The sequence below is a fragment of the Pithys albifrons genome, chromosome 3 (genome assembly GCF_047495875.1).
Source record: "Pithys albifrons albifrons isolate INPA30051 chromosome 3, PitAlb_v1, whole genome shotgun sequence".
NCBI classification, from domain to species: Eukaryota; Metazoa; Chordata; class Aves; order Passeriformes; family Thamnophilidae; genus Pithys; species Pithys albifrons.
The window spans coordinates 21221022-21233196 of NC_092460.1; the positions used below are offsets into that span (position 1 = coordinate 21221022).

Here is a 12175-nt window from a genome sequence, read left to right on the forward strand (position 1 = left end):
TTACTTTCTTCTGGTATTTGAAACACGCCTAAAAATCAAGACTCCAAACAGTTTTTGAGCTTATCTCTACCAAAGCACTTAGGAACATTCCTTCTAAACCTTCCTTAACCAGAAGGGAGAGTTGGGTGAAACAGCCCATGAGAGGAATGCACTTGGCCAACCACCAAGCTACAAACACTCCCCAACCAGGGATCAGGAGGGGAAGGGCTGACAACACCTGAGCTGCAGTACTGGGTCCTGATAACCACTGTGGCATCTGCAACACTGGGCGTGCTGGGAGAAAGAAGCAATTCTTCATACTCTCCAACTGTTCACCACCTCAGGCTGGATGCTCAGCCAAGGCCCATCTGCTCATCTGCCATGCAAGGCTCAGGAATGCTCACAAGACAAAAGGCTCGGCAGGACACATCTCCACTCACTCATCCTCAGTGTTTTGAGTCCTCCTTTGCTCCTGGCTCATTTTTTTCAGTATGGTTACCAAGCATATAATAAATTCAAAAATTACAGTTATCCATTTAGGCAGGACAGTCTGTTGTGCATCCCCAAATAGAGCTCACTTCTCCATCCACCAATGACACCCTGTGAGAGCATCAGGACACAGCTCCTGAGTCTGTCGCTTTCAAAAAAACTTTCATTATACTTCCTCATTACTGTCTTCCCAGTAAAAGGATAAGACTGACTTCTAGGACAATACACCAAGAGAAAGGCAGAGAGAGAATTACCCCTCTGGCACTTCTCTGACAATTCCTCCTCTCCAAACCAGTTCACAATCACTCTCACACAGAGGCAGGGGTAGTGAAAACACAGCACACTTAGGGGGAAGTTAGCCAGCTGGCTGCCTGCAACTAGGAAAAATAACTGGGTGCTTTTGCTCTTTCCTTCCAGCTTCAAGCTGACCTACAACTAACAGATTGCAATTTCTGCATATTAATTACACTCCAGAAAAGGAGAGAGAGAGAGGAAGAAAGTAGGACAAATGCAGACTGTACAGGCCATTCCATTCCCTGGCAAAAGGAGCTGCTACAGCTCAACCTTTAGCATTCCTTGGTACCCATTTCACTTTCCATGCTTACTCCATGCACAGATACTGCTGAGAGAGGCAGAATCACCAGGAAGCCAAAGATTACTCAAGGAACATGAGAGCTCCTGTAGAAGCACCCCCAAAAATGACTGTACAGAGACGTCTCAGGAATCCTCATCTGCATCCTCATTATTCCTTACCATGGTGCTCCTTAGCAGCTGACAGAGAAAACCTTTTCTGGCTTTTTGTTTTGTTTAGTTTTTTCAAAGCGTCCGGAGAGGGCAGAGAAGGAAGTGGCACAGAGCACATACAGACTCTCCCATCCCTCTGGGTTAGCTTAAAAACAGGTGTCTGGGCTACATTAAACAGCACCCTAAAGCAATGCCTAGAATGCCCTCAGGGATGCATGGCAGATCAACACTGCCAGGGGTGTCCCCATGAATTCCACTGAGCTGAGACTGATCATTTGCAGATAAAGGTCTTCCTTTTCCTGCTTCCCAGGACAATCTCTGCACAGGAGCAAACTGAGTGCTCCTGAGGTGTGAAGCAGACCCAGAATGTGGGACAAGGTATTGCCTTAACACTCCCCCAAAGAACTGTGTATGCTAGAAAAATGTATGCTAGCAGCAGCACCATGCATAGCAAACCAGCACTGATCACTGCTACAGCACATGACCTGTGCTGTGCATGTGCTGTGACATGTTATGTGCTGTGACATGTGCCATCACATGGCACAGTGACCAACCTGATCTTCTGCCATGACAAAGTGACCCACTTAGCAGGTGAGGGAAAGGCTGTGGATGTGTCTCTCTAGACATCAGCAAAGCATTTTGTAACATCTCCCATTGCATTCTACCAGAAAAACTGGCTGCTCATGGCTTGGATGGGGGGCCTGTTCAATGGATAAAAAATGGCTGATGGACAGGCCCAGACAGCTGTGGTGAGTGGAACCAGATCCAGCTGGGGTTGGTAGTGTTGCCCAAGACTCACCATTGGGGCCAGTCCGCTTTAACATCTTTACTGATGATCTGGACATGGGAATTGAGTGCACCCCTGGTAAATCTGCAGATGGCACTAAACTGGGTGGCAGTGTTGATCTGGTGAAGGGCAGGAAGGCTCTGCAGAGGGATCTGGACAGGCCGGATCAACGGGCTGAGGACAACTGCATGAGGGTCAACAAGGCCAAGTGCCAGGTCCTGCACTGGGGTCACAACAACCCCCTGCAGTGCTCCAGGCTGGGGGCAGAATGGCTGGAGAGCTGTTTGGTAGGAAGCAGCTTGGGGGTGCTGGTTGGCAGAGGCTGAGTATGAGCCAGCAGTGTGCCCAGGTGGCCAAAAGGGCCAATGGCATTTTGGCCCTGTGTGAAGAACAGCCTGGCCAGCAGGACCAGGGGAGGGACGGTCCCCCTGTGCTTGGCTCTGGTGAGGCTGCACCTCAAGTACTGTGTCTAGTTCTGTGCCCCTCAATTTAAAAAGGACATTGAGGGGTGGCAGCATGTCTGGAGTAGGACGACAAGACTCTTGAAGGGTCTGTAAAGCACATCTTATGAGGAGCAGCTGAAGGAAATGGGTTTGTTTAGTCTTGAGAAGAAGAGGCTCAGGGGAACCCCATCACTCTCTACAACTCTCTGACAGGTGGATGTAGTGAGGTGGGACTGGTCTCTTCTACCGTGCCTGCAGTGAGAGGACAAGAGGAAATGGCCTTAAGCTGAGGCAGGAGAGATTCAGATTAGACATTAGAAAAAAAAATCACTGCTAGCATGGTCAGGCATTGGAATAGGTTGCCGAGGGAGGTGGTGAAGTTGTGTTCAAGAGGCATCTGGATCTGACAGCAGGTGGTGTGCTTTGGTAGTTACAAGGGTAGTGCTGGGTGGAGGGTTGGACTTTGTGATCTTAAAGGTTTCTTCTAGTCTTGATGACTCTGTGTGTCAGCAGGGTTTTATGTCTGTTAACACCACAAAGCTCAACTAAGAAGCAGAAGCTAGTTCCAAAGACATAAGCAACCAAATGAAACCAATGAAATGACAGATGCCAACTGCAGGATGGACAACCTAAGAATCACAGACATTTGCAACATCTTTACTTCTTCTAGATCATTAAGGTCAAGCAGAGTCACATCTTCAGTGAGTAATATCTGCTTATTTTGCATTGTTAAATGTCACTCCTTCTCAGAGCTAATGGCTGCAAGAACCAGTGATCATCTCCCACCCAACTGGAATAAGCATCACCACAACACCTTGATGTTTTGTAGCAGCACACCATATCCTGCCTGTTCCTCGGCTGCAGGAGCACACACAGACACAGACTGTGAGCAACAACCTCGGGAAGAGGCACCCACCCCTTTACTCTCTGCACGGGTGGGTGCAGAGGATGTTCACCTCTTCCCCACATGAGCAAGGAATGACATTTTGCTGTTTGTATGTTCTTTACCTTGTAGCAAACATCGCCCTCAGGGAAGAGAAGGTGGCAGCATCTTCTTTCAAAGCCTTCAGCTCGTTTCGCAGCTTCATCATGGTCTCTGTAACCATCGCTTTCTCATTCTCATACTTGCTTTTTAAGTTGGCAAGGGCTACCTCTGCAGTCTGTTAGTTACCAGGAAGAATGGAAATGTAACATTTAATGAAACTCTTCACCAAATGGCTGGCTAAGAGACTTCTAATCATTATTCACATAATGAAACATTTACTTTGTACTGGAATGTTAAACTTGTGGTCGACTTTTCTCACACAGATAAAATAAGATTTCATTTCTGAACACTGGGAAGAGACATAGGAGTCTCCTACTCCCATTAGCCATGCAGCAGCATCGAGGAAGTTACAGAATATGCATGTAGTGACATATATCTCCAGCTACTGAAAGAAGTTAAACTTTATATACTTCAACACAAAGAAATGAAACAGCCTATTTAGTATCTTGACATTTAAATGCATTTGTCAATCAATTCCACAGTTCTCTAACCCTTATAGCACTGTGCCTATGATAGGCTAATTTTAATATCTTACATTATTAAAATGTGCAAAAGAAAACTTAATGTATGTATTTCATTCTTAAACAACACGACACCTCTTTTTTTTAAGACAACTTCTGTTAGCATTACTTTAACTGTACAGGAGATGACAAGGCATGTCACACAGTGTTTAATGGCAGTTATTTTCATCTACTACACTGATAATGTGTGTTGAATGCCACAAACCAATCCCTAAAGACTACTTTTATCTTTCACCCATTATCTGGACCATGTCCTTATATTGCATCCTCATCTTGGAAGGCTCTCTTTTACTTTGCAGTTCTAGAGAGAAGAGCAGTTAAGTTTCAGAACTCTTTCAAGGGTAACTACTAGAATTCTTTCACATAAAACATAAGACTTCCCTCTTCATTGTCGATGTCTTACATTAAATATAAGCTGATCTAATTCAGACAGACAACAGATTGAAGCTACCTTAGCCTTAATAAAGTCTCATGAGTATGTGACAAGCTGAGGTCAGTTCTAGCTCTCAGCTTTAGAGAGCTGGGCACTTCTACCAGAACAGCCACTTCAGCCTCGGACTAGACAAACATCAGCTCCCAAAGCCCCATGGAGATGAGGGGATGGCAGCATGACCTCCAAGACAATTCTCTTGTGTTTCTGACCTAACTCCCTGACACTGTAATCTTCACACCTGTAACACCTGGTTACCTGTTTGTTGGCCTTCAGCACAGTTCTCAGAGTTGCTATCTGTTCCCTCTTGGTGCTCAGCAGGGACTTCAGCTTCAGGATTTCTTCCATAAGGGCTTCCTTGTCTTTGTCCACCACAGGCCCAAGTTCTTGAGTGGCAACACGTTGCCTGGACAGCTCAGTTGTTCTGTCCACAGCAGCCTGCAGGTGTTTGATCTGATCCCGAATTATAGCGATCAGGTTGTAAATGTTCATTGGTTCCTTCCGAGGATCTGACACAGGGGATGGCAGAGATGACACCGGGGATGGGCTGCTGTCACCACTCCCGTTCTCTGCCTTTCCCAGCTCAATAGTTAACAGCCCTTTGGAGAGAAGAATGGGAGACCTTCTTCCCTTGGCCTCTGGACTAGTGCGTCCCCCTTTGCCTTCCTTGTAGTAGTCCAGCATCACTCTGTTGGGTGTTTCATTGTTGCACATGCAGACATGGTGGTATAAATTGGCCAACTCCTCACTGAAGGTGACCAGTTCATCCTGGGCCACGCTGAGGCTGCCTTGTGTTTCTCCAGCAACATCACTGACCTTCTTCAGCTCCTTCTCCAGCCTGGCCACCTGTTCTCTATCGTGCCTACTGGACTTTTCCAGTAAGGTGATCTTTTCAGTGAGAGCTTGGCTCTCGGTCTCGTATCTACTCTTCTCTTCCTCATATTTAGACTCACATTCTTCGTATTTGGCCTTCAAATTTTTGAGTTCTTCTTTTAGGTCAGTAGTTTCTGCCACAGCCACTTTGTACTTGCATTCAAGGATCTCTGGCCCATTGATGTCAACTTCATAATAGTCTCCATCTTCATGGCTGTCTCGGTCCTTCTCGTTGTCCAGGGCAGACTGACGCTCCTTGCTGGCCTGGAGCTTCTTCATGGCATTCAGGTTTTCAGTGAGCCTGCCAACTTTCTCATGTTGCTCTGAGAGGGCCCCTCGTGTGTTTTCCAGCTGCTTCTGAGATTCCTGTAGCGTTGTTAACAAGTTCACCTTTTCTCTTTCCATCTGAAATGCAGGAACACAGACATTTACGTACAGGGAACTGTATCACTTAAATAGTTTTATTCCAAGAGACAGCAACTTAGCCAAGGGTCCATATGGTTACAAAAATCCAATCACTCACACACGATGGAAAAGGCTATATAATGTATTCTAAAATTATCTCAAGTACAGTGTGCATTGGCAATTCTTTCTCATTTCCTGTTCAAAATGCATATTTTAACACATTTATTCCCTAGCTGATGGTCTCATTGTAAAGACATCCTTTCAGCTAAAGACAAGTTAAAAATCATTATTATAAAATAAATATTACAAAACATGCAGCCAGTCTATGGTAAAAGCTTGGAACTTGGTGAAAGACTCAGAGATACCAAAACAACAAACATGTGACAAACATTTCACATCCTCAAATTCTAAATCAATCAAATTCAATATGAACTGTATGGTGGCCATGTGAGAGATTGAAAAGGCCAAAAATTACACTCCAAACACACTCTAGGAGCTACTTGGAAACACATAGCTCTTTAGAAAGCCCATTTACCTGCACAAGCTGCTGTTTGAGCTTCTGGATTTCAGAAATATTCAATTCACTTAGAAGATCTGAAACCAGACTTGGGGCTGGAGGGAAGCTTTCGTTTTTCTTGGGTGTTGAAGTGCTGTTCTTGCCGTTGCTGAGCTTGCTGAGGCAGTTCTGCTCAAACCCGTTCATGATCTCATCATTGTTGGGCTCTGTAGCCTCATCGCTGAACTTGAGCCCATCCAGAGAGATGTTCAGGTGGCTGTTGTACATGGAGTCGTTGATGTTCATGTAGTGGGACAGCTCCTTGCGGAGGTTGTTCTTCTGCTCCCGCTCCGTCTTCAGCGTCTCCAGGGCCTCCTCCAGCTGCCGCTCGGAGATCTCCTTCAGGCGGATGGCATCCTCCAGCTGGCTGTTGAGAAACTCAGTTTCCTCTTCAAGCCTTTTGATTTCATGTTTCAGGCCTTCAAACTCCACCTGGAGATACACAAACGGAGGGGGAAAACCTCTATGAAAATGTCTGCCCACAAAGCATTTTGCTTTTGAATGTTTGATTTCACTTAAATATGGTAGAAATAGAATATTTTTTTCATTTCTGGAGTCTAATTCTGGCACTGTGACTGTAAACATGGCTTATGTAATTTACCCTCACAGAGACCATGGACCGAAATTACTAAGCAAACTGTCAAATGAGCTGATCTATTCCAGCTTAATTAGAACAGGTGGGAGATACAGTGTGTGATACAGAGGCATCCCAAAACAGGCTTTCCTAGCACAGCATGCAAACATTTTCTCTGTTCAACTAACAAATTCCCTGGCTGACTTTCCACAAAGTCAAGCTCTACATTTCCAAAAACCAGCATGGCAAAGCTGTTGCACTGCCATTAGAACACACCACTGGGTTAAAACTGCAATTGAGCTCTGCTTTTATGCCTTCAAAATAAAACGTGTCATCACTGCTCTCATCATCATTTCAGCACATCTTGAAAGGGCTACACTTCAGACTCAACACTTCAGATTCACATTTGATGAGTTTGATGGCATCCATGATGATTTTACCAGTAAAACTGCACTTTTTAAAATCCTCTCTTGCACTGAAATTATGAACATCTATGATTATTGTAAAATTATGAATCACTTGGGGGAAGTAGGGAGGAAGCGGGCTTAAAGAATATTTTTTCTTACCCTGAAAGAAAGCACATCATACCACATGATGACATTTTATTGATTTATTTTTGCCAGTGGCTAAGTGAATTTTAGATGCCCACACAGAGCAATCTGGGAGTGCTGTACCACACCCAACTTACAAACCAGGAATCAAGCACATTATGTTAATTCAGTGATGCAAGTTAAGCCTGGGAAAACTTGATGTCTGTTTCTAGTTATGTCAGTAGGATAATTAAAAGTTAATCAAATAAAGTTCTTCAAGGTAGAAAATTATATAACCCACTACCATGAAAAGAGCTCTTGATTCTGTATGCAGCCACTGAGATAAAATATTTCAGACTGCAGTCTATTTTCAAAGTTTCCAGAATAAAAACACAGCAGTCAATAACTACCAGCAACTATCAAGACAGCATCTGAGTTTAAGTTTGGCTCAGCCAAGAATGGCAGCACACCTGAATATGAATATGTTATTTTAGAATGTGAACATGGAGCTGGGAACTTTCACTTGCTGTTCTGAATATGGTGAATGAGACAAAGAAGGTAAAAATTCCAAGTAACTAACTCCATGGGCTCAATTTTACCAGCTGTCTCTCTCTTCCAGCCTGCACCTAGAGCACAACAGCCCCTTTTACCTCTACTGTGAGGTGTCAGGGCCCCCCAAACTGCAGAATTACACCAAATATATGCAGATGAGGACAGGTCCACCCTGGAACCCCATTTTGGGCAGTAAGGCCCAAAATAATAAACACTGACGGAGTTTCACCTGGAGGTAAATAAAATGCTTTCAGTATCCCAAATATCTGGCTCAGCAGGGCAGTTTTCATTGAGAACATGGAAGGAATTCAGCAGCAAATCCTAAAGAGCTTTTACTATGTGCTGACTGTAACAGATGGTACTAACACTGCTGTTTCACAACAGCTTTTATTTTGGGAATATTATCATGGAACTGTAGAATCCCAGAAGGGGTTGGGTTGAGAGGGACTTTAAAAACCATCCAGTTCCACCCCCTGCCCTGGGCAGGGACACCTTCCACCAGACCAGGCTGCTCCAAGCCCTGTCCAACCTGGCCTTGGACACTCCCAGGGCTGGGGCAGCCACAGCTTCTCTGGGCACCTGTGCCAGGGCCTGCCCACCCTCAAAGGGAAGAATTGACTCCCAATATCCCATCTAACCCTGCCCTCTGGCAGTGGGAAGCCATTCCCCTTGTCTTGTCCCTCCAGACCCTTGTTCAAAGTCCCTCTCCAGCTCTCCTGGAACCCCTTTAGGCACTGGAAGGGGCTTCTCAGGTCTCCCTTGAGCCTTCCCCTCTCCAGGCTGATCAGTCCAGCTCTCTTATCCTGTCTCCAGAGCAGAGGGGATCCAGCCCTTGGAACATCTCTGTGTTCTACACCAAAGACCACATAAAATCTAATTACCTGCACAAATAATAAATCAGGGAAATTCTTAAGTTCCATGAAGGCAGGTTTCTAAAATTCTGAAAAGAGCTGGAACGGTGCAATTAAAGTGACTTTTCAGATAAGCAGTCACACAGGTGTGACAGTGTGGAGCAACTACAACAGTGGTCCAAGTTTAGTGAAAGTGGCTAGAAGAGAGGAGGAGCACAGAACTGGAGAGATAATGTAGGCATTAAGTAAAACACATGTCCAGAAACAACCCCATTTCCAGATACTCTGGAACAGGGAGGATGGATGGATGGATGGAGAGGATGGATGGATGGAGAGGATGGATGGATGGAGAGGATGGATGGATGGAGAGGATGGATGGATGGATGGATGGATGGATGGAGAGGATGGATGGAGAGGATTGTAAAGAGACACTGAAAAACTGGTGTAGCAAAAGGACCAAACTAAGTAAGAAAACAGAGTGGTAGAGACTTTGCTTTCATTAGAAAGAGAGAAGGGAATGGAAGGACCTGGACATCAAGGCAGAAGCAATAAAGCATTGTGGCTGTTATAAACAGAGTCAGAAAGGACAAACATTTTGGGACAACCCTTTTCCTAAAATGCAGAGCTTATTGTCTCAAAAGTAGTACAAACAAAATAAGTGGTTGGATGTTCAAACGAGACAGAACCATAGTGTGACACAGGAATGAACTGGTGCTACCAAAGAAAACCTCACTGGTCAAAAAACTTGCCTGATTTTGCTTCAGGACAGACACTTGCTTCTGGAGACAGATATTTTCCTCTTCTAGCTCAGTGTAGTCTTGCAGTAACCGTGCTTCTCGGAATTTATATTCTTTAATATCATCTCGCAGACGGGCCCTTTGGATCTCCACGTTCTGGTTGACCTGGAAAAACAAACCAACCCCCAAATGATGGTGATTTGGTCAGCTACAATTAAATTCCAAAATTTTATCTTTCCTTATGTGCACAAGTCAATTACATTCTATTGAAACAGGAACTCTTCCCCACACCCGCTGAAATTATAGAAAACCAAGTTATTTACGCATTTACACATAATTAGATTTTGTTTTCTTGCTTCTTTTACAAATTCTCACCACTGACTCAGAAAAAAGTCAAGAAACAAGCAGGGAAAGCAGCATTTCACACCTGTGTTGTCTCACTGGCTGTAAGAGACAGGCAGAAGTTTTCCAGACCAGAAGTCAGTGCCCAAATCTGTTCCCAGTCTAACAAGAACAGCCTTTTCACAAGACAAAGACAGATTTACGTGACTCCAGATGTTCTTATTTGGACATGTATTTGCTGCCGCTTTTCAACAGGTATTTTCTTTATGCTCAGAGCAATAATTTGAAAATACGTTCTAACAAATTCTTTTGGAGAGAGACATGGAGTTAAAAATCAAATGAAATCCAAGATCTCAGGTAGAAAAAAACAGAAACTGTGGTTGAGATAAAATGTGTTGAGATAAAATGTTCTGTCACCTCAGCCCCAAGACTTATGCAAGACCTTAAAGAAGACTTAAAAGAAAAAAACCCACCATTGTTTCAAAATAGATAAGAAGAAAAAACAATAGATTGATCTGGTATGATCTTTGGATCTTTCACAAATATACACAGACATTTGAATAAATTGAGCTGGCACATATCCAGCTATAGGAATGGCTCACTGTACTTAGCTTTTATTTTTTCCAGTATTATTTTCCTTCAAGCCACATCTTCAAACAATTAAAACAAAGTGAAAAATACGTTCTACAACATGAGCAGAATTAGTTTCAGATGTAGGCAAACAGGCAATACAGTTGCCTAAAAAAATAGCACCCAGATTATCTTCCCAGCAATGCCCATGATGCAAGGGGATGGTTTTCCAAGCAGTTCTAAAGCAAAAGCACAGTGAGCTGCTGACAGGCAGCCTGGCGCTCCAGCCGGGGCATGTCCCTGCTCTCACCTGCCCAGCAGCACGGCCAAGCAGACTGCAGCCTCTGGCATGCAAACTCAGAGTGCCTCAGAGCTCTCCACTCCTGGCCAGACACAAGCACGAGTCAGTGATGACTAAACCTGGCCTTGGTTCCCATGAGGACACAGGAGGGATCCACAGGAGTGACCCCACAAGTACCAACAGGCACCTCCAGCACACGGAGATAAGGGAATGTTTGCAGTCTGAGCGCGTGCCAGGACTTGAACCTGGCACGTTCTCCACACAGACACAGAACCACCTGCAGCTGTTAAGATCAATAAATTTAAATTACAGCTCCCTCACGTGTCAGGGAAAGATTAGACTATATAAACTTGTCTGTTTACTTTTAGCAACAAAGAGCAGAGCAATACTCCCCAGCAGGCTGAGAAGCCAACCAGACACCACAGTACACCAATGCAAACGATGAGTTGCTATATCCCATATTCCAACCCTGAATAAGTGTTGGCTCTATCTTTGCACCAACCCAGGGCTGCAGGGAAAGCTGAAGGCTACAGGCTGACATGAATTCACATCTTTACATCTCCTTAACAACTGCAATGGAGACCTCTTGCCTTTGCCAAAAGAGCCTCCAGCCAGATTATCCAAACTTTAACAGGATTGCAAAAGTATTGATCAAGCAAATCATTATACTATTTTCCCCATTCCCAAGTAAGTGAAATGCAATGGAAGACCTCCCACATAGCTACTGGCGAGCTTCTCTCCCCACCATTCAGGCTGCTTTGCTCCTCTTCCTCCCTGGATGATCTAATCTTTGCAGAGGTCAATGCCTGAAGAAATCTTTGGAAACTGTCTGGTGTAAAGAAAGAATGGTTTCTGTCCAACACTGCACGTTTCATTCAAAGCAACAGCAAAAGCTCATTATTTAATGGGAAAGTATTGTCGTGCTTGTCTAGCACAAGAAAAATCATTCTATTTCCATGTGTGCAGGAAGGCCAGGTTTAAAAATAGCTCCCTTGTTTCCTGACTGGGGAAGGGAGATCTAACCCAGATTTATTGGCTGTTTAGCAAGCTGTGCATTCAATTTGCTCATAGCATTTTGTTGTCAAATAAATGTGCACAACTGCAAGCTGCAAGGATCAATTGGATGCCTTGTGATCTGCTACAACTGACCAAATGGTGGGATTTTTCTGCAGGAAAGAGAAGCTAAGCATCCTTCCTTGATCACATTTTTCTCTCACCCATACAGAAAGTTGTATTTATGTGTTTTAAGAGACACACAGACACTGCACATGTTCTCACAGATGGTGTTTCACAGTTCCTCTCGTCTCTAGAAAGGTGAGCTGACCTGCAGAGGAGCTGGAACCTGCCTTTGACTCTTGTTGCTTCAGTGGCTCAAGGGCATCTTCCTTCCTCCTCTGCCCTGAGGGAAGAAGAGGGGCTGGAACACAGGCGAATGTCTAGCCAGGC

The 12175-nt window shown here is 44.6% G+C and overlaps 1 protein-coding gene across 2 annotated transcripts in view; it reads right to left on the minus strand.

Annotated features, from left to right (window-relative positions):
• The window catches only part of BICD2 (BICD cargo adaptor 2), an 81883-nt gene that overhangs the window by 16081 nt on the left and 53627 nt on the right, over positions 1–12175 (minus strand). For both annotated transcript variants that reach the window (XM_071550936.1, XM_071550937.1), the window contains exons 3-6: positions 9529–9681; positions 6252–6704; positions 4697–5716; positions 3451–3602 (exon numbers count right to left, since the gene is read on the minus strand). In XM_071550936.1, the coding sequence (XP_071407037.1) occupies positions 3451–3602; positions 4697–5716; positions 6252–6704; positions 9529–9681 (1778 nt within the window). The remainder of the gene's footprint in view (positions 1–3450; positions 3603–4696; positions 5717–6251; positions 6705–9528; positions 9682–12175) is intronic.